Source organism: Hyla sarda, assembly GCF_029499605.1.
Source record: "Hyla sarda isolate aHylSar1 chromosome 1 unlocalized genomic scaffold, aHylSar1.hap1 SUPER_1_unloc_5, whole genome shotgun sequence".
Classification (NCBI taxonomy): domain Eukaryota; kingdom Metazoa; phylum Chordata; class Amphibia; order Anura; family Hylidae; genus Hyla; species Hyla sarda.
In genome coordinates, this window is record NW_026607591.1 from 272,182 (window position 1) to 295,931 (window position 23,750).

At 43.9% G+C, this 23,750-nt stretch overlaps 2 protein-coding genes across 2 annotated transcripts in view; one reads left to right on the forward strand and one right to left on the reverse strand.

The window, feature by feature from the left end:
• LOC130298226 (oocyte zinc finger protein XlCOF7.1-like) overlaps nt 1-23,750 on the reverse strand; it is an 82,462-nt gene that overhangs the window by 39,049 nt on the left and 19,663 nt on the right. Inside the window, exon 6 of the mRNA XM_056551144.1 lies at nt 9,182-10,485. Coding sequence (XP_056407119.1) covers nt 9,182-10,485 — 1,304 coding nt within the window. The remainder of the gene's footprint in view (nt 1-9,181; nt 10,486-23,750) is intronic.
• Nucleotides 1-23,750, forward strand: part of LOC130298217 (oocyte zinc finger protein XlCOF22-like) — a 300,794-nt gene that overhangs the window by 18,377 nt on the left and 258,667 nt on the right. The gene's annotated exons all lie outside the window — the stretch shown is intronic.

A 23,750-nucleotide genomic window follows, 5' to 3' on the forward strand; every position in this document is an offset into this window, starting at 1 on the left:
GTTTTTCTCTGTACTGGATGTCAGTAATGTTTTTTTCAGTAAACAGATTGACAGGAATTGTCAGTACAAATTTGCTTTTACTTTCCTGGATGAACAATATGTATTTTGCAGGTTACCGCAAGGAGCTCACATGTCACCTAGTGTGTTTCATCAGGCATTGGCAAAGGTGTTATCAAAATTCTCCAGACCAGATTGTATTTTACAATACGTTGATGATATCTTGTTGGCAACAGAGAGTAGAGAGGAACATCTCACTTTACTAGCTGAATTGTTTGATCTGTTGTACGAGTCAGGATTGAAATTGAATCCGAGAAAGGTCCAATTACTGAAGACAGAGGTTCAGTACTCTGGGGTTTTGATCAGTTCAGGGCAGAGATGACCTTTGCAGGAAAGAGTAGCAGCTGTAGGTGCATTGCCTGTTCCAACTACATTTAAAGGTTTGAGACAATTTTTAGGACTTGTCAATTTTTCCAGAGAGTTCATTGAGGGCTTTGCTGAAAAAGCTAAACGGTGGGAGTTCATTTTGCTGTTAAAGCTACAGAACACATTGTAGGGTTCAACAGATTTACTCTGCAGACTCCTCACTCCACATTGAAATTGCTTCTTGAAAAAGGTGTCCCGGGAGTGTCTCATCAAAGGTTTGCACATTGGTTGTTGTCTTTGTCACCAAAACAGATTGAAGTAGACCATAAGGCTAAATATGTGCTTCCACAGTTGATGCAATATGAAGGTAACTCTCATGAATGTCTTGAGACATTTCAGGGCGAGTGTCCATCTCTTTTCAGGAAAGAAGCAGAGGAAACTGATGAACCAGTGTATGTGGATGGTTCCAGGTTTTGTTTGAAAGGACAATACTTTACCGGATATGCCATTTGGTTTCCAAAGACAGGACGAGCTATTAGATTGCCAGGACATTTTTCAGCACAGAGAGCAGAAGTTGAAGCTGTTAAAAAGGTGTTGGAAATTGATGAGAAAGAGAACAATGGTCCTTTGGTTATCTATAGTGATAGTTCTTATGTTGTAAGATCACTAATAGATTACTTACCTGTGTGGAAAAAATGAGGTTTTGTGGATTCATCTAACAAAATTCTAGCTCAGGTTGATGTTTTGCAAACTATTTTTGAGCTTGCTTCTAAAAAGCCTAGTCATTATGCTATTGTCAAGATACCAGGTCATAGCAAAGGAACTAGTGATTTTGTTCTGGGGAATGAGAAGGCAGATTCTCTGGCTAAGGAAGCAGCATTGATAGGAGAAATAGTGGCAGAACCAGAACCTATGGAGGTATTACCAGTAAGAGGTAAGGAAGTAAATGTGCCTTCATTCATAGATGAGCAGATGAAGGATCAGTTCATTGTGAATTGTAAGGATAATATAACACCTCCCTTTGTTTGTGAAAATGGAGTGATGTGTTATGAGATGCAAGGAAATTTTACTTCCAGTTGTACCAAAACACTTGCAGACAGAATTTACCCGCTATAATCATGAAAGTTTAGGTCATGTGGGTCAGCAGAAATTGCTGGAGATTCTCAAAGAGAAGTTTTATTGGGAAAAAATGGAGGGTACTGTTCAAAATGTTGTGCAGTCATGTCTCATTTGTGTCCAAGTGAATCCTAGGCCTAAAGGACAAAAGCCTCCACTTCTAAGAATTGCACCTGCAGATGGTCCGTGGTCTACATTGCAGATTGACTACATAGGTCCCTTACCTTCAGGTAAACAAGGTCTCAGGTATGCTTTGGTTGTGGTAGATGTTTTTCTAAGTGGGTAGAAGTGTTGCCTGTCAGGAAAGATGATGCATCGTCTACGGCAAGGGCATTGGTGAATCATGTATTCTGTACTTGGCGGATCCCAAGGTTTTACTGGCAAGGTCATGCAGGCTGTGTGTGCAGTACTGGGAATACGTCAACAATTTCATGTTCCATACCATCCTCAATCTGCAGGTATTGTTGAAAGAATGAACAGAACAATTAAGACGAGAATTGCGAAAATTCTTCTGGACAAAGGAAATACTTGGGTTGATGCTGTACCTTTGGTATTGATGAGTATTAGGGGAACAAGCTCTGCTACTACCCAGTATACACCTTTTGAATTAATGACAGGAAGGAAAATGCCTTTGATTTTTCCTCATGAACCGTTTTTGTCTACTCCACAGAAAGATGCTGTTGCGAGAACTAAGTGGTTGCAGGTACTTCAGGAAAATTTGAAAGCAATCCTCCCCCATACAGCATCAAGGATGCAACGCATGGTACCGCCTCATTCTTCTAAATTTGTCAAAGGAGCATCAGTGATGATTAAGACATTTAGAAAGGCGGGACCATGGGAGAGTAATTGGGAAGGTCCTTTTGAAATTCTTGACACCATGGGACAGGTCATGATTCTTGTTCAAAGAACAGAGAATACATTGAGAAATACCCGAAGGCAGCAAAAGCTGTGGGTACATTTGGATTAATGTAAATTATATGTGTCTAATTAATTTCTTTATCTATTCTTGCAGGAAAAAGGTCTGCAAGGAAAAATGGAAGAGCAAGACCATCCATTATTGGAAAAAGACCCTGCAGAGAAACATCCGTACAGGAGGCGTGACTCAACCTAGGATTCTACGTATTGATTCCATGGATGCTGATATTAAGCTTTGTGATTGTTGTGTTGTTTACAATATATCCAGAATCAATTGGAATTGATAATAAAGCAAAGGATTTGATACCGAAGACATCATTATCAATCAAATCAAGAGAAGTTCAAGAAGATCGATTGCTGACATCAGACATTGATACCTCAAAAGGTATCGTTGGAACTTTGAGATTTGGTTATGGCAACAGAGAACCACCTTGTGTGTATTTATTTTTTGAACATTCTGCAGAAATAATGGTTCACATAACAGTGGGACCAAAAATGTATTTTACACAGGCTCAAGGAACATATACACTAAATAATCAATCAGGAATATGGGAATGTCATCCAGATGATTCCATGTTTTGGTTTATAACAATCAAAGGTGATGAACCATCTCAATGGACTGGGGACGTGACAAATAACATGTTAGATACAGGAAGGATTGGGAGGTCCATGACAGAAATTTGGTATAAGACTAAGTCTTATGGCAAACTTTTGGATCCTTCTATTCTTCCAATCTCAGCTGGAGATGGGGATTGGACTCGTAGTTGGAACTTTCAGGTGGAATGGAATTGGCTATAGTAAAAGTTTATTTTGTATTTACAGTATCCAACTCAATAGCACCTGAAGTTAGAGTCACTCCACACAGTTTTAGGAGTCAAGAAGACATAAATTCCATAGAGCTACAGTGTGGAATAAGATTACCTCTACCTCTGGGAGCATCATTGGTTTGGTCTTTTGGAAAGGTGTCTTTGGGCAGCTTTACAAACAACCAAATTCATGTACTTCATAAAAGTCAAATTGGAAATGTTTATTGGAATGGTACAAACTTTGGGTTTCAATTAGATAATCCTACACGTAAAAACACTGGGATATATGAATGTTGTGTATTAACTAGAGGACATTACAAACATTGTGACAGAGCAAATGTTAGTATTTGGTCTCTGGAAGATCATTTATGCACTGGAACTACAATCAAACCATCCAATCCTTTTCAAATTAATTACTTTCATTCCAAGCCATTGTTGAGGAATGGATCGTTTGAAACCTTAGTCTGGACTTTTAACATGACAGATTGGAAGATATCCACAAGGTTTCCTCAATGTGTATCACACCTGACTAATTTGGAAATGGGACTTGCCCAATGGTTTGGACAACATCCGCTTATCACTCAAAGAGACAAGAGAGGTGTGGTTGAGGGAATCTTGGGGGTGTTGGTACAATAGGAAGCTTACTAAACACTATGGACATAAACACACTTAAATCAGACTTGGGATCCATAGGATACATCGGTAGTAAGGGAGTAACAGTTCAGAAGGGCTTGAACCAATTATTGGAAAAAATGGTTTTAAACACTTCTACTGTGATAGGATCATCAGTGTCTCATCTCCAAGATGCAACATTGGAATTGATAGAGAGTCAACAGGAAGTTCAGGTTTCTAGAGCATGCTTGGAAATACAAGTAGAGTATTCTACTAATCTGAAGATGATGGCACAGGCTTTACAGAGTGGCGTCACACCTCTGGGATTGTTGAGAAGTCTTCCAGAAAAATATAGTTTTAGTCTAAATCATATTGACTTGTGGATAAATAAATGGTTAGGGTGTGATAAGGAAGTCTGTATTGCATCGTGAAACTCTTCACAGAGGATTGTATTGCATAGAAGGAGAATTGAAAAAATTGGAGATAGATGGGAGGGTATTCAATGTTTCCACCATAGACACAGAACGTTTAAGAACACTACCAGTACACTTTAACCTTACACAAATAGATCATTTTCCTTGGAAAACATGGACTGAAGAAATAAAGAAAGATAAAGGGTTATTGGCTATTTTAAAACAACAGTTAAAAGATTCAGAAATTATGTTTATACATCAACAGGGAGAACTAGATCAGGTTCATCATCAATGGAATGATATGTCGGGAGTTAATTGGTGGTCAAATTTTAAGAAATCTGTTAACTTATGGTCAAAATCTTCTGTACAATCCATTGCTGGGCATGTATTATCTAATCCAATAGTTATTATTGCTATTATTGTTTTATTATGTATTTTATATCAACTATTTCTTATGTTTAGGATAAGTAAATTATATAAACAAGTTAAGAAAGAAGTTAATAAGGGAGATGGAATTTTAAGGGAAATGATAAAAAGAGCACAATCTTCTCATTCCATTGTGAACATAGAGAAGAAGGCATCTCATGTCAAAGATTACCATATGGTCCCAGGGACAGTGTGATGTGATAGAGGACGACTGTGATACGAATGGAGAGTAAATGTTAAAGTTTGAATGTTATGATAAGGATATTAATCCTATCATCAGGGGGAAATGTAATATCATAATTAACAAAACTTACTTACCCCTAACATAAGACCATATGTAATCATTGATAAGAGATCACTTTGTATCTTATATATGCTGAAGGTTAGTGAAAGTCAAGAGGGCTGTCATGTAACCACGTGAAGTGCTCCAAATATACAACTTAGTGGTGTCAGCTATATTCTATAGTTAGTCACTGGCTAGGGAGAAACAACCTAAGACCATATTTGTAGGTTGTCCGCATTACCACATAAGCTGAAATAGAATCTATACATTTAAGGACTTGTTATGTATCCAATGAGGCCTAAGCTACTAGTATATAAGAAGGCCATTAGAACCTAGTGGGGAGGTTAACACGAGGAGGATAACACAAGGAAGAACAACAACATTCCCTCTGCCGGCCTCACAACTCACGCTATCTCTCCTACACATGAAGGAATGCTCAAGGACCAGGAGATATGAACTTTTCTATCTTCAATCATTTTATGTAAGGAACTCTTTCTTTGTACATTATTTACTCCATGCCTGTATTTAACCTTTTTGGTGTGAATTAAATATACTCTTGGATTTCTGGAAGTGGCTTGTGAAGTTTGTCCGCTAAAGCCTAAAGCTTGTCAATCAGCACGCAGGACTATTTATTCTTCAGTTATTAATGGTACTTATTCTGATTGGGTGATTGTTACTAGTGGGGTACCACAGGGGTCCGTCTTGGGTCCTGTTCTATTTAATATATTAATTAATGACCTTGTAGAGGGGTTGAATAGTAAAGCAATCTTTGCAGATGCTACTAAACTCTGTAAAGCGGTAAACACAATAGAGGACAGTGCACTGCTACAAATGGATCTGGATAGGTTGGAGGTTTGGGCTGAGAAGTGGCAGATGAGGTTCAACACTGATAAATTTAAGGTAATGCACATTGGGAGGAAAAATCCGGGCTGGGATTATGTGTTAAATGGGAGAATACTTGGGACGACTGATGTGGAAAAGGAATTCGTTAACAGTAAATTTAGCTGTAGTGATCAGTGTCAGGCAAATAAAATCAGGGGGGGCATCAATAGGGACATAGATGCCCACGACAAGAAAAAAATTCTACCGCTGTACAAATCACTAGTCAGACCACACATAGAATACTGTGTACAGTACTGGTCAGACCACACATAGAATACTGTGTACAGTACTAGTCAGACCACACATAGAATACTGTGTACAGTACTGGGCACCAGTGTACAAGAAAGATATAGTGGAGCTGGAGAGGGTTCAAAGACGGACAACCAGGGTAATACAGGGAATGGGAGGATTACAGTACCCAGAAAGATTATCGGAATTAGGGTTATTTAGTTTAGAAAAAAGAAGACTTAGGGGAGACCCAATAACTATGTATAAATATATCAGGGGACCGTACAGAGATCTCTCCATGATCTATTTATACCCAGGACTGTATCTATAAGGGGGCATCCTCTACGTCTAGAGGAAAGAAGGTTTCTACACCAGCACAGATGAGGGTTCTTTACTGTAAGAGCAATGAGACTGTGGAATTCTCTGCCTGAGGAGGTGGTCATTGTGAACTCTGTAAAAGAGTTTAAAAGGGGTCTGGATGCATTTTTGGGGAATAATAACATTACAGGTTATGTATACTAGATTTATAGGGACAGAACGTTGATCCAGGGATTTATTCTGATGCCATATTTGGAGTCGGGAAGGAATTTTTACCTCTTGTATGAGGGTTTTTTGCCTTCTCTGGATCAACTCAGTAGGGACTCATTAGGGATATAGGTTGAACTTGATGGACTTTGGTCTTTTTTCAACCTTATGAACTATGTTACTATGTTATTTCCTCTATAAGTAGAGAGCTTCAAAGCTAGAGAAATGCTAAATTTTTAATTTTTTCATGAAATTTTTTAATTTTTCACCAAGAAATGATGCAAGTATCGACGAAAATTTACCACTAACAAAAAGTAGAATATGTCACGAAAAAACATTCTCGGAATCAGAATGAAAGGTAAAAGCATCCCAGAGTTATTAATGTTTAAAGGGGTACTACCGTGCTGACAACTTATCCCCTATCTAAAGGATAGTGGATAAGTTGCCTGATTGCGCGGGGTCCCGCTGGGGACCCCCGCAATCTCGCATGCAGCACCCCGCTCTCATCAGGTCCCGGAGCGAACATCGCTCCGGGTCTGATGACTGCCGATCACGGGGCCGGAGTATAGTGACGTCACAGCTCCGCCCCCTCAATGCAAGTCTAAGGCAGGGGCGAGACAGCTGTTTCGCCCCTGCCATAGACTTGCATTGAGGGGGCGGAGCTGTGACATCACGATCACCGGCCCCGTCATCAGACATGGAGCGGATGTTCACCCCGGGGCCTGATGAGAGGCAGGGTGCTGTGTGCGAGATCGCAGGGGTCCCCAGCGGTCCCCATCCTTTAGATAGGGGATAAGTTGTCAGCACGGTAGTACCCCTTTAAAGTGACAGTGGTCGGATGTGCAAAAAATGGCCGGGTCCTATACTGGAAATTGACTGGGTCCTTAAGGGGTTAAATGTCCTGGCATAGGTGTTATCTATCTCCCCCGGCTCATTTCCCTTATTTAACTGGAGAAATTCAGTGTAAACGTTGTATGACTAAGGGGAAGTTTTCACTTTTTTTTTTTTTTTTTTAGACCTTAAAAACAGCAGCAAAAACGCCAGAAAAACTGTCACCGCTTTTTTCTGCGTTTTGGCAGTTTTTTTCTGGTTTTTTTCCGGTGTGTGGAAACAGACAGTTTTGTCCCCTGTGGCAGTTTTTTTTCCTGTGTTCAGGTACCGCTCTGTGGGTCGGATGCTGAGCGCCCGCTCCATGGAGTGTAAGGAGGTGATGAGTGATGTATAGCGTCACTACTCACCTCCCCTGCCGTATAGTATACAGGGGGGCATAGTATACATGTGTATATTATACAGGAGCAGGGAATCCTGTCACCAGACTGATAGGACTCCCTGCTCCTATAGCCCCTTATAGCTGTATTTAGTGTATACAGAAGAGGAGATCCCCTTACCTCCCTCACTCCCTGTGGGGTCCATGTAGCTCCGCCCCTAGTGATGACATCATTTTAACAGACGGGAGGCAGAGTGGTAAGTCTGAGGCTCTGTTCACATTGTACATTTTGTATAATGTGAACAGACCCTTCTGGCAGTGTCTTCCCGGACAGGGAGACTCCAGCTGTTGCTAAACTATGACTCCCAGCATGCCCAGACAGCCAAAGGCTGGAGGCTCCCTGTTTGGGAAGACATTGCATTATGGGCGTTCTCCCGGGCGGAGTGCTCCAAAAATGTACTAACAAATTTTTTGTGTTTTTTTTTCTCGTTTCAGATGCGTGTATGCAGAGGATTATGGCGGATTCGGTGGATTGCAGCGATGAACTAGATTTTTTTTCTTTTTTTTTTTTATAAAATGGCTAATGAGGGCTGTGGGGGAGTGTTATTTTTTAAATAAAATAATTTTTCCAATGTGTCCTGTTTTTTTAAATTTAATTTTCAGGCTTAGTAGTGGAAGCCGTCTTATTGAAGGAATCCATTACTAAACCGGGGCTTAGCGTCAGCCCCAAAAACAGCTAACGCTAACCCCCAATTATTACCTCGGTACCCACCGCCACAGTGGTGCCGGTACCAACGTGCCCCAAGTGTCAAAAATGGCGCTCCAGGGCGTAGGCGGTAACAGGCTGGCTTTATTTAGGCTGGGGAGGGCCAGTAACAATGTTCCTCGCATACCCTGGTAACCACAGGCTGTTGCTGCTTGGTTAGAATCTGGCTGAGAATAAAAATACGGGAACCCTATGCGTTTTTATTTATTTATTACCCTAGACGGGAAACGCTGGTCTAGGGTTTGTGATAAATAAAAGTATCTGCAGCGTCTTATGTTCAGAAGAGACGATCTTCAAGGGAGACGCCCGGATCCTGTCTGATGCCTTGAATTAAAGTCTCTATAATCATAATGAGAAGGGGGCGGGGACAACACTGACACGTTACATTCCCTATATACAACGTTAGGGACAATATTACATTTATTATAAGTCCAGTGTGCGGAGATGAATATAAGAATAATAAATCATATGAGAAAGAAAACTTTTATTATCAATTGGTAACAAGTTTGGAGATGCAGTATATGATATATGTATAAATGTCAGATATCCTATGTACATGGATAATATATAGATGTGTTATCTGCATCATTTATTGCTCTGAATTGGCTTCTCTCCTGTGTGAGTTCTGTGATGCTTAACAAGATGTGAATGCTGGGTAAAACATTTTCCACAGTCTGAGCATGAAAATGGCTTCTCTCCTGTGTGAGTTCTTTGATGTTTAACAAGATGTGATTGCTGAGTAAAACATTTCCCACATTCTGCACATGAAAATGGCTTCTCTCCTGTGTGAGTTCTTTGATGTTTAACAAGACCTGATTGATGATTAAAACATTTCCCACACTCTGCACATGAAAATGGCTTCACCCCTGTGTGAGTTCTTTGATGTTGAACAAGATTTGATTTCACAATAAAACCTTTTCCACACTCTGCACAGAAAAATGGCTTCTCCTCTGTGTGAATTTTTATATGTATAACAAAACTTGATATGTCATTAAAACATTTTCCACATTCTGAACATGAAAATGGCTTCTCCACTGTGTGAGCTCTTTCATGTTTAACCAGATTTGATTTGTCAGAAAAACATTTCCCACACACTGAACATGAATATGGTTTCTCCCCTGTGTGAGTTCGCTTATGTTTAACAAGACTTGATTTGTCAGTAAAACATTTTTCACATTCTGAACATGAAAATGGCTTTTCCCCTGTGTGAGCTTTTTGATGTTGAACAAGAATTGATTTCTCAGTAAAACATTTTCCACATTCTGAACATGAAAATGGCTTCTCTCCTTTGTGAGTTCTGTGATGCTTAAGAAGATGTGATTGCTGAGTAAAATATTTTCCACATTCTGAGCATGAAAACGGCTTCTCCCCTGTGTGAGTTCTTTGATGTAGAACAAGATTTGTTTTCCCAGTAAAACATTTTCCACATTCTGAACATGGAAATGGCTTCTCCCCTGTGTGAGTTCTTTGATGTTTAACAAGATCTGATTTGACAGTAAAACATTTTCCACATTCTGAGCATGAAAATGGCTTCTCTCCTGTGTGAGTTCTTTTATGTTTAACAAGACTTGACTTGTCAGTAAAACATTTTCCGCATTCTGAACATGAAAATGGTTTCTCCCCTGTGTGAGTTCTTCGATGTTGAACAAGATGTGATTTCTTAGCAAAACATTTCCCACATTCTGAACATGAATATGGTTTCTTTCCTGTATGAGCTCGTTGATGTCCAACATCCCTTCTGTGACCTTTATTTTGGTGAACATCCTGTGATGAGTGAGAAGACAGGACCTGTATATAAGGATGAGATGACAGATCTTGGCTGTGAAGGGCTGAGGGTGTATCTGGGATAATGGAATGTTCTTCATATGTATCTTGTGTGATATCATCATCTGCTTTATAATCTGAAGATATAAGATTCTCCTCTGATCTCCTGCTACAAGAATCTGCAGAGAATAACACAGATTTTATTATCAGTATTAACCCCTTAACAACCCAGATAATTTTAAGCTTTTGCATTTAAATTTTTTCCCCCTCTCCTCAGAGTCATAACTCTTATATTTTTACATAATTTGAGATCTTGTTTTTTGCGGGACCGATCTTTCGTTATTATGACACCCTTCATTCATTGTGTGGTAAAATTGTTTTTCAGGTGACTACGATCACAACGATATCTAATTTACATAGTTTTCTTTAAGCTTTACTGCTTTTCTATAACAATTACAACAACAAAAAATTATTATTGAGGAGGGGGTTTAGTCGATGGCTCATACAAATTAATGCAGCATAATTACTGCACTGACCCATTAGATCCGACCATAGACAGGTTGTATCAATAGCAGAGTCCTGGCAGTGACAAAGGCTTCGGGCTGACATAATAATGGATCACATCCGCGTGATTCCTTCGTGAGAAGCCAATTTGGTGTGAGGTGCAAACTTGCGCCCCATGTAAACTTGCTTCTGCTCCTCCCCTCAGATTTCCGAAACTAGAGCTGGGGGGAGGGAAGAGCGAAGACAGAGCGGAGACATACGCGCCTCCCTTATCTCCCCTTCCTCTGCTCCACCTCAGAGAACGCAGGTTTGCACGGGCAGAGCAGGGGGAGAGATCAGGTACATATGACTCCCTCCTCATCTCCCCTTCTCAGCCCAGCCTGAATTTTCCGGACGTGGGTTTCCATGGGCTGTGAGGAGGTAGTCATATGTACCTCCTCTCTCCTCCTGCTCTGCCCGTGCAAACCTGTGTTTTCCCCAAAAATCATCCCCCGTTCTACACCTCCCTCCCCGCTTTTGACAGCTGTGAAAATCTACATCCAGGGGGCTGTGGGAATCCCTCTCCTCCTAAAGGAGGTGCATGAGAATCTACATCCAGGAGCAGGCCTGTGAGAATCCATCTCCTGCCGGGGGAGGTGCATGAGAATCTACATCCAGGAGCAGGCCTGTGAGAATCCCTCTCCTGCCGAGGGAGGTGCATGAGAATCTACATCCAGGAGCAGGCTTGTGAGAATCCATCTCCTGCCGAGGGAGGTGCATGAGAATCTACATCCAGGAGCAGGCCTGTGAGAATCCATCTCCTGCCGGGGGAGGTGCATGAGAATCTACATCCAGGAGCAGGCCTGTGAGAATCCATCTCCTGCCGAGGGAGGTGCATGAGAATCTACATCCAGGAGCAGGCCTGTGAGAATCCATCTCCTCCTAATGGAGGTGCATGAGAATCTACATCCAGGAGCAGGCCTGTGAGAATCCATCTCCTGCCGGGGGAGGTGCATGAGAATCTACATCCAGGAGCAGGCCTGTGAGAATCCCTCTCCTGCCGGGGGAGGTGCATGAGAATCTACATCCAGGAGCAGGCCTGTGAGAATCCATCTCCTGCCGGGGGAGGTGCATGAGAATCTACATCCAGGAGCAGGCCTGTGAGAATCCATCTCCTGCCGAGGGAGGTGCATGAGAATCTACATCCAGGAGCAGGCCTATGAGAATCCATCTCCTGCCGAGGGAGGTGCATGAGAATCTACATCCAGGAGCAGGCCTGTGAGAATCCCTCTCCTGCCGGGGGAGGTGCATGAGAATCTACATCCAGGAGCAGGCCTGTGAGAATCCCTCTCCTGCCGAGGGAGGTGCATGAGAATCTACATCCAGGAGCAGGCCTGTGAGAATCCATCTCCTGCCGAGGGAGGTGCATGAGAATCTACATCCAGGAGCAGGCATGTGAGAATCCATCTCCTGCCGAGGGAGGTGCATGAGAATCTACATCCAGGAGCAGGCCTGTGAGAATCCATCTCCTGCCGGGGGAGGAGCATGAGAATCTACATCCAGGAGCAGGCCTGTGAGAATCCATCTCCTGCCGAGGGAGGTGCATGAGAATCTACATCCAGGAGAAGGCCTGTGAGAATCCCCTCTCCTGCCGGGGGAGGTGCATGAGAATTTACATCCAGGAGCAGGCCTATGAGAATCCATCTCCTGCCGAGGGAGGTGCATGAGAATCTACATCCAGGAGCAGGCCTGTGAGAATCCATCTCCTGCCGGGGGAGGTGCATGAGAATCTACATCCAGGAGCAGGCCTGTGAGAATCCATCTCCTCCTAATGGAGGTGCATGAGAATCTACATCCAGGAGCAGGCCTGTGAGAATCCATCTCCTGCCGAGGGAGGTGCATGAGAATCTACATCCAGGAGCAGGCCTGTGAGAATCCCTCTCCTGCCGGGGGAGGTGCATGAGAATCTACATCCAGGAGCAGGCCTGTGAGAATCCCTCTCCTGCCGGGGGAGGTGCATGAGAATCTACATCCAGGAGCAGGCCTGTGAGAATCCATCTCCTGCCGGGGGAGGTGCATGAGAATCTACATCCAGGAGCAGGCCTGTGAGAATCCATCTCCTGCCGGGGGAGGTGCATGAGAAGCTACATCCAGGAGCAGGCCTGTGAGAATCCCTCTCCTGCCGGGGGAGGTGCATGAGAATCTACATCCAGGAGCAGGCCTGTGAGAATCCATCTCCTGCCGGGGGAGGTGCATGAGAATCTACATCCAGGAGCAGGCCTGTGAGAATCCATCTCCTGCCGGGGGAGGTGCATGAGAATCTACATCCAGGAGCAGGCCTGTGAGAATCCATCTCCTGCCGAGGGCGGTGCATGAGAATCTACATCCAGGAGCAGGCCTGTGAGAATCCATCTCCTGCCGGGGGAGGTGCATGAGAATCTACATCCAGGAGCAGGCCTGTGAGAATCCCTCTCCTGCCGGGGGAGGTGCATGAGAATCTACATCCAGGAGCAGGCCTGTGAGAATCCATCTCCTGCCGAGGGAGGTGCATGAGAATCTACATCCAGGAGAAGGCCTGTGAGAATCCATCTCCTGCCGGGGGAGGTGCATGAGAATCTACATCCAGGAGCAGGCCTGTGAGAATCCATCTCCTGCCGAGGGAGGTGCATGAGAATCTACATCCAGGAGCAGGCCTGTGAGAATCCCTCTCCTGCCGGGGGAGGTGCATGAGAATCTACATCCAGGAGCAGGCCTGTGAGAATCCATCTCCTGCCGAGGGAGGTGCATGAGAATCTAGATCCAGGAGCAGGCCTGTGAGAATCCCTCTCCTGCCGGGGGAGGTGCATGAGAATCTACATCCAGGAGCAGGCCTGTGAGAATCCCTCTCCTGCCGGGGGAGGTGCATGAGAATCTACATCCAGGAGCAGGCCTGTGAGAATCCATCTCCTGCCGAGGGAGGTGCATGAGAATCTACATCCAGGAGCAGGCCTGTGAGAATCCATCTCCTGCCGGGGGAGGTGCATGAGGATCTACATCCAGGAGCAGGCCTGTGAGAATCCATCTCCTGCCGGGGGAGGTGCATGAGAATCTACATCCAGGAGCAGGCCTGTGAGAATCCATCTCCTGCCGGGGGAGATGCATGAGAATCTACATCCAGGAGCAGGCCTGTGAGAATCCCTCTCCTGCCGGGGGAGGTGCATGAGAATCTACATCCAGGAGCAGGCCTGTGAGAATTCATCTCCTGCCGAGGGAGGTGCATGAGAATCTACATCCAGGAGCAGGCCTGTGAGAATCCCTCTCCTGCCGGGGGAGGTGCATGAGAATCTACATCCAGGAGCAGGCCTGTGAGAATCCCTCTCCTGCCGGGGGAGGTGCATGAGAATCTACATCCAGGAGCAGGCCTGTGAGAATCCATCTCCTGCCGGGGGAGGTGCATGAGAATCTACATCCAGGAGCAGGCCTGTGAGAATCCCTCTCCTGCCGGGGGAGGTGCATGAGAATCTACATCCAGGAGCAGGCCTGTGAGAATCCATCTCCTGCCGGGGGAGGTGCATGAGAATCTACATCCAGGAGCAGGCCTGTGAGAATTCATCTCCTGCCGGGGGAGGTGCATGAGAATCTACATTCAGGAGCAGGCCTGTGAGAATCCATCTCCTGCCGGGGGAGGTGCATGAGAATCTACATCCAGGAGCAGGCCTGTGAGAATCCCTCTCCTGCCGGGGGAGGTGCATGAGAATCTACATCCAGGAGCAGGCCTGTGAGAATCCATCTCCTGCCGGGGGAGGTGCATGAGAATCTACATCCAGGAGCAGGCCTGTGAGAATCCCTCTCCTGCCGGGGGAGGTGCATGAGAATCTACATCCAGGAGCAGGCCTGTGAGAATCCATCTCCTGCCGGGGGAGGTGCATGAGAATCTACATCCAGGAGCAGGCCTGTGAGAATCCATCTCCTGCCGGGGGAGGTGCATGAGAATCTACATCCAGGAGCAGGCCTGTGAGAATTCATCTCCTGCCGGGGGAGGTGCATGAGAATCTACATTCAGGAGCAGGCCTGTGAGAATCCATCTCCTGCCGGGGGAGGTGCATGAGAATCTACATCCAGGAGCAGGCCTGTGAGAATCCCTCTAATGCCGGGGGAGGTGCACAGCCGCTCACACAGCCCCTGGACGTAGATTTTCTCAGCTGTCAAAGTCTACGTCAAGGAGCGGGGGAGGGAGGTGCAGAACTGCGTCCTGCACAGCTTTGCCTTCCCCATTCCCTCGCTGTATGTACGGAAATCTCTGGACAGCTGAGGGGAGGAGCTAACACAAAAATGCACAGGGCGCAGTTTTGCACCTCACACCGGAACATTGCTCAGGGATGTGGAATTCCTATCACCCGACGCTCGGGTCATGCAGTTCCGGGCGCCGGGCAGGTGAATTCTTCAGGTCCTTAGCCCGGCTTCGGGCAAGCAGGGCCGGACCTGGAAACCACCGATAAGCACGGCAGTGCACCTCACGGTGACGCTCACAGGGGAGTATGGATCGGGCTCCCGACTCGTGACCGCTCCCGTACTCTGCAGCCCCCGGCTGTTCTCAGTAGCCGGGGCCGCCGCTAATAGCCAGTATGCGGTGATCCCGATCGCCGCGGCTGGCTATTAACCCTTTAGATCGCCACTGTCAAAGCTGACAGCGCGTCTAAAGAGACATGTGAATGCTCCCTGGTGGGCTAGATCGCCCCCCCCCCCCCCCCCCCCCCCCGCAGCACGTGGGCTTACCTCTGATTCCCTGCTGTCCCGAGGCTGTCCCGCGGCTCTGTCATTGATAGATCCTGGCTGGACTAGGCTCTATCAATGGATCGCAGAGCACACAGATTCAATAGAACTCTATTGACCTGTATGAGGAATCTAATGATTCCTCCTAAAAGTCCCCTAAGGGACTAATAAAGTGTAAAAAAACAAAAAAAAACTATGTTTTATTAAAAGTTTAAAAGACACACATTAACCCCTTCCATATTAAAAGTTCAAATCACCCCCTTTTCCAATATAAAAACATATAAACATAATAAAAACAAACATATTTGGTATCACAGCGTGCGTAATTGTACAAACTATTAAAATATAACATTATGGGCAACAAAAAGCCCAGAATAGCAAGACACATTCTAACTAGGCAGAGGGATGCGGGTGGCCTGGCAATGCCTGACTTTATTACATAGTCACCTTGGTCTCTGTGCTGGGGGGGGTGGATTCTGGGATCATTGGAGGTTCCATGGGTACACATAGAACATTCGCTGGCCTTGCCATACACCTTGAAAGACCTGTTGCAGTTGCCGTTCTGGAACTTACCACCTCCTAAAGACATCTGCCCAACGATGTCGGCTTCTATCAGAGCTTGGACAATATTCCACAGAATGTCTGACACAGGAGTACCCCCCCCCAGGCATCTAGTATATCCATCACCCTTCTCAACGCACTGCTTCCACATCCTGATTTAAGGGCTTGGATAGATAAAGGTTTGGCCTCAGTAGGGGACATTCACTCATCCAATACTCTATTGACTTTTGGAGATATCTGAGCAAAGTTCTCACTGCCACCTGCCGATTTCTTTAACCCGTTCAGGACCCATGATGTAACGTTACGTCCCGACACCCTGGGTCTTAAGGACCCATGACGTACAGTTACATTATGGGCAGTTCCGGTCCCCGCCGTGCGCCGGGCAGGGATCGGACCGGGATGCCTGCTGAAATCGTTCAGCAGGCATCCCGTGCAAATGCCCAGGGGGGTCCCGGGACCCCCCCCCCCCCCCCATGTCGGCAATCGCAGAAAATCGCATGTCAATTAAGACATGCGATTTTCTCCTATTCCGGGCTGATCGGGTCTCTGGTGACCCGATCACCCGGAAAATTGTGATGATCTGACCTGTCAGTGACAGCCCAGATCATCTTGCAGGGTAGGAGTGAAGTCGCAATGCTGCGATTTCCTCCCATCCCCTGTCATTGGTCAGAATTGATTCAGACCAATGGCAGAGCAGGACAGTGGGTTGCCATGGCAACCCCCGTTCTGCCCACCCCTGGATGTCGAGGGGATCGTGGGAAGAAGATGGAGGCCGGGTACCTTACCTGAAGATGGCGTGGAGACCGAAGATCCTCCTGGAGACTACGGAGATCCCGACTCAGGTAGGGAAACACGTGGGGGGGGGGACGACAAAAGTGAAAGTAATATGATCTTTACTGTGGCAACCACTAGGAAGGCCAAACTGCAACTCCCAGCATGCCCAGACAGCAAAAGGCTGTCTGGGCATGCTGGGAGTTGTAGTTTTGCAACATCTGGAGGGTCACAGTTTAGGGACCACTGTTACAGTGGTGCCCAAACGGTGGCCCTCCAGATGTTGCCAAACTACAACTCTCAGCATGCCCAGACTGTCCAGGCATTCTGGGAGTTGTAGTTCTGTAACATCTGTCCCTTCAGATTTTGCAATTTTCATGACATTTTTAAAATTGCTGCTCTACTTTGAAGCCCTCTAATTTTTTCAAAAAGTAAAAATATGTCCATTTTATGATATCAACACAAAGTAGACATATTTTATTTGTGAATCAATATAAAATGTATTCGTAATATCCATTTTCCTTACAAGCAGAGAGTTTCAAAGTTAGAAAAATGCAAAATTTTCAAACTTTTCATGAAATTTGGGGATTTTTCACCAAAAAAGGATGCAAGTAACGCTGAAAATTTACCACCAAAATAAAGTAAAATATGTCACGAAAAAACTATCTCAGAATCAGAATGATAACTAAAAGCATCAGAGTTATTAATGCTTAAAGTGACAGTGGTCAGATGTGCAAAAAATGGCCGGGTCCTAAGGTGTAAAATGGCCTGGTCCTTAAGGGGTTAAATATCTCCAAGTCTGACACCTGCTGGGGGGATTACACCCCTCGGGGCTCAAACTAGATAAATTAGCATGCCTCCACATATCCTCCTCACGTAGGGGGCTGAAACCCCTTTATGCTGCCTTGCTTCGGGACGTTGGCTGTGGGAAAACTCATCTGATGCGTAGTTGGGAACGAGACTTGCAATCTGAATATTCAATTGATGAGTAACAAAAGGCATTTAAAATGTCGCGTTTATACCTCAAATGTACCTCACATACTGAATCTGTCACCAAAACCCCATTCCGGTGGTATTACACTCCAGACCGTCTTTCTTTAATGTACCCTTCAGCCTCGGACAGATGTTGGAGGGGTTGTGGGGGTGGGGGATCCTTGCTACATATACTTTGGTTGTGTCCCCTAATACGACATTATTGGGAAAATTGCAAAGAATTGCTAGGAAAAGTTCTCCCTGGGCCAATAGTGTGGACCCTGCGACCGGCCCTTCTTTTCATTGGGATCTCTGATATGCCACCAAATAGTAGAGCCCTCATGTGTACAATATGTGCTGTCGCTAAGAATATTCTGCTCCATAAATGGAAATCGGAGGCAGTTCCAGATTTTGCAGCCCTCCAACTAGAAATGAATCCTATGTGCGTATATGAAAGAATTATCTCCTACGGGAACAGCACTCACCCGGCCTTTCTCAACAAGTGGCGGCTCTGGTTCCAATCCCCCTTCACTGTGAAGGATTAATAGTGAATATTTGTGTTCTTAGTAACATTAGGTTTCTCTCCCCAACACCTTAGACCATTGTTTGCCTCTTTTACCGCAGCTATGCACAAGGTTCTTCTTATTTTTTTTTACTAGCAGATGTCCTCTATATTGTATACGCGTAGGATATACGATTATTCACCCATTTTGTTTTTGTGTTACTACTGTTCATTACTGTTTATGTACCATCACCCTTACCGGGATCTCCTGGCCTGTTGTATAACTTTGAAAAATGCTTAATAAAAACTATTTCACAAAAAATATATAACATTATGTATCCCCCTATGGTAAATCACAAATAAAAAAAAACACAGAATTACAATTTTTATAATTTCCCAGAAAAAAAGTTAAAAGCGATTAAAAAGTCAAATCAATACCAAAATGATACCGATACAAAAAACTAGATTATGGCGCAAAAAATGAGCCATCATACAGCCCCATATGCGGGGGAAAAAAAAGCTACAGGGGTCAGAAAATGGCAATAAAAAAAATAAAAATCAAAAAGTTCAGAATATTTTTTTAATTAGTAAAACATGACGGAAACTATACAAATCTGGCATTGCTGTAATCAGCACGACCTAAAGTATACATGTTAACTCAACCACAAGGTAAATGGCGTAAAAAAGAAAATCGTCACATTTGCTAAATTATCTTTTACTATTTCAATTTCACTTCACCAATATTTTTTTGTTTTTGGTTCGGAGAATATGTTATGGAACAATTAAAAGGTATCATTATAGTAGGAAGTTATGGCTATTATAGGGCGAGGAGGAAAAAACGAGAGTGTAAAAGCGAAAATTGGCCCGGACAAGTGGATCGTCATGAGGGACAAGTAGATTTTGCTCCGTTTTAGTCCCGTGGACAAGTACAGTCGTCCCTCAACATACGATGGTAATTTGTTCCAAACGAGCCATGGTTTGTCGAATCCATCGTATGTTGAGGGATCCGTGTATAGGAAGCTTTACTCACCTGTCCCCGTCGCTCGCGATGGTGTCTCCGCCGCTCCCGATGGTGACCCCGGCCTCCGCTGGGCTCTCCGTTGTCTTCTCCGGTCCTCCGCTGTCTTCTCCGGTCCTCTGCTGTCTTCTCCGGTCCTCCGCTGTCTTCTCCGGTCCTCCGCTGTCTTCTCCGGTCCTCCGCTGTCTTCTCCGGTCCTCCGCTGTCTTCTCCGGTCCTCCGCTGTCTTCTCCGGTCCTCCGCTGTCTTCTCCGGTCCTCCGCTGTCTTCTCCGGTCCTCCGCTGTCTTCTCCGGTCCTCTGCTGTCTTCTCTGGTCCTCTGCTGTCTTCCGCAAGGCCTTACTGGGCCTGCGTAGCGACGTCATTACGCCGCTGCGTACGTCATTCCTATTGGATGACGTGCGCAGCAGCGTATTCACGTCATCGGAGAGGGCCGAGAAGACACCGGAAGACCAGAGCTGGACCCGGAGGGCACCCCGGAGCATCGTGGAGGGGTAAGTAATACTTACCGCTCCACACGGGGAACATTAAGTTGCTATCCGGCAGCAGCTTAAGCATTTGGCACTGCCGGATAGCACTTAATGCGATGGCCCGACATAAAAAAAGCATTGTATGTCGATGTCGACATGCAATGGCCTCTGAGAGGCCATCGTATGTCAATTTGATCATATGTCGGGGCCATCGTAGGTCGGGGGGGTCACTGTAGTTTTTTGCAAAGTTTCCACATCCCTGATGTCAACATATGAGGTATTTCCATACTCGAGAGAAATTGGGCTACAAATTTTGGGGGTCTTTTTCTCCTTATACGACTTTTAAAAATGAAAAAATACAAGAACATGTTAGTGTAAAAAATGCAGATTTAGATTTTGCTGCTATTCCTATGCAACACCTAAAGGGTTAACAAACTTTCTGAATGTCATATTGAATACTTTGAGGGGTGCAGATTCTATAATGGGGTAATGTATGGGGTATTTCTCACAGAAAGGCCCCTTAACCCCTCAAGGACCAGGCACATTTTGCCCTCAAGGACCAGGCCAATTTTATTTTAGCATTTTCCTTTTTTCCTCCTTCTAATAATCATAACTCTTTTATATTTTCATCCACAGACCCATATGAGGACTTGTTTTGCGTCACCAATTTTCCTTTGTAATGACATCACTCATTTTACCATAAAATGTACGGCGCAACCCAAAAAATATTATTTATGTGGGAAAATTGAAAAGAAAACCGCACTTTAGCAAATTTTGGAAGGTTTTGTTTTCACGCTGTTCACTTTACGGTAAGAATTACGTTTTCTTTTTTCTGTGGGTCAATACGATTAAAATGATCCCCATGTTATATACTTTTCTATAATTGTACCGCTTAAAAAAAATCTCAAACTATTTTAACAAAATTAGTATGTTTGAAATTGCCCTAATTTGACCACCTATAACTTTCTTATTTTTCCGTATACGGGGCGGTATATTTTTTGCGCCGTGATCTGTAGTTTTTATTGGAACTTTTGCTTCGTTTTTACTTTTTATTAATTTTTTGGGGGAATAAAATGTGACAAAAAAGCAGCAATTTTGGAATTTTTTGTTTTTTTTACGTTTACGCCGTTCACCTACAGGATAATTAACAATATATTTTGATAGTTCAATTAACTTTTTTTTTTAATACACTTTACTAGTCTCTATTGGGAACTATTTATAGCAATCATTTCATTGCTAACGATGTTCAGTGCTATACATAGGGCATAGCACTGATCAGTGTTATCGGTCATCTTCTGCTCTGGTCTGTAGAAGACCCCGGGAGAAGGACGGAGCCAGGTGAGGGGACCTTCGGCTGCCATGTTGGATGATCGGATCCCCACGGCAGCGCTGCGTGCGATCTGATCATCCATTTAAAGTACCGCACTGCCGCAGATGCCGTGATCTGTATTGATCACGGCATCTGAGGGGTTAATGGCGGACATACAAGCGATCGCGGATGTCTGCCATTACCGGTGGGTCCCTGGCTGCTGACAGCAGCCGGGACCTGCCGCGCATGACACGAGCACCGGTCCAGTGCTCGCGGTCATGGTGGAGCATAAATGTATATTATGGAGCGTTAAGTAGCACGGCACCATGATATACATTTATGTCCATTGTCATTAAGGGGTTAAATCCACTTCAAACAACTGGAAAATTTTGAAAATTGCTGCCATACTTTGAAGCCCTCTAATGTCTTCAAAAAGTAAAATCATGTCAACTTTATGATGGAAACATAAAAGTAGACATATTGTATTTGTGAATCAATATATAATTTATTGTGAATATCCATTTTCCTTACAAGCAGAGAGCTTCAAAGTTAGAAAAATGCAAAATTTTCTATATTTTCATGAAATTTCTTGATTTTTCCCCAAGAAAGGATGCAAGTAACAACAAAAATGTACCTCTATGTTAAAGTAGAATATGTCAGGAAAAAACAATCTCGGAATCAGAATAAAAAGTAAAAGCATCAGAGTTATTAACCCCTTAAGGAGTGAGCGATTTCACGTTTTTGCATTTTCGTTTTTTCCTCCTTGCCTTTAAAAAATCATAACCCTTTCAATTTTACACCTAAAAATCTGTATTATTGCTTATTTTTTGCGCCACCAATTCTACTTTGCAGTGATATTAGTCATTTTACTGAAAAATCCACAGCAAAATGGAAAAAAAATTCATTGTGCAACAAACATGAAGAAAAAATGCCATTTTGTACATTTTGGGGGCTTCCATTTCTACGCACTACATTTTTCGGTAAAAGTGACATCTTATCTTTATTCTGTAGGTCCATATGGTTAAAATGATCCCCTACTTATATAGGTTTGATTGTGCATTACTTCCGAAAAAAATCATGACTACATGCAGGAAAATGTATGCGTTTAAAATTGTCATTTTCTGACCCCTATAACTTTTTAATTTTTTGCGGCGTGATCTGTTTTTAGCGGTACCATTTTTGTTCTCATCAGACTTTTTGATCACTTTTTATTCACTTTTTTGTGGTATAAAAAGTGATCAAAAATGCGCTATTTTGGACCTTGGAATTTTTTTGCGCGTACGCCATTGAACATGCAGTTTAAAAAGTGGTATATTTTTATAATTCGGACATTTCCGCACGCGGTGATACCACATATGTTTATTTTTATTTACACTGTTTTATTTTGTTACTAGGAAATGCTGGGTGATTTAAACTATTAATTCAGAAGGGAATAACTGAAAGGGTTAACTTTTTGTTTACACTTTTTTTTTTGCAAGCTGATAGGTGCCATAGAGACCTATGAGCTTGCAATGGCTGATTTCATTCACAGACTGCTGCCTTGCCGTTGCATGGCAACAATCAGTGAAATCGGTGATTGATTGCTCCAGCCTGTAACTCAGGCTGGGAGTAATCAATCGGAGCCCGGACAACGCCGGAGAAGGTAAGAGACCTTCTTCTCTCCGGGTAGCTGATCGGGGCCTCGCGATTTTATCGCGATGACCCCGATCAGCCCGACTGAGCAGCCGGGAAGCATTTAGTTTCACTTTCGAGCTGAGTGCCGCATCGGAAGGGTTAATAGCGCATGGCCGAACGATCGCGGCTGTGAATAGATGCCGGGACCATCCCGCTATGATAAGGGGTCCCGCCGGGACCCCGCGTTATAGACAGGGACCGCACTTAGGACGTTTATAAACGTCAATTTGCGGGAAGGGGTTAATAAAGTGACAGTGGTCAGAAATGCAACAAAGGGCTGAGTCCCTAAGGGGTTACATTATGTATATATATATATATATATATATATATATATATATATTTTTTTTTTATTTATAAAATTTAACCCTTTAAGGACTGAGCCCTTTTTTGCACATCTGACCACTGTCACCCAATAACTCTGATGCTTTTACCGATTATTCTGATAATGTTTTTTCGTGACATATTCTACTTTATGTTAGTGGTAAATTTTCTTCGTTACTTGCATCATTTCTTTGTGAAAAATCACGAAATTTCATGAAAACTTTGCATTTTTCTAACTTTGAAGCTCTCTGCTTGTAAGGAAAATGGATATTCCAAATAAATGATATATTGATTCACAAATACTCTGGCCGACATTTATCAATGAGTTTACACCTTTTTTTCTCCGTACAAAAGGCGCTATTTTGGCGCACTGTATGTTATTTTGCGCCTTTTGGTGGTAGAATATTTTAGTCATTCCAGATGTTTTGGAGTAGCAGTACATGCTTTTCAATTCAGCGTATGCCGTGGACTGAAATTTATGAACTTTCTGTAAAAAGTTTTTGTAAAAAGGCGCAAAAAAGGCGGCAAGCCACTGAAAAGTGTCTAAAACTAAACCATCCCAGACCTGGCGTAGCTTTTTGGTGTATGTGAAGAGAGAAATACAGGCATGC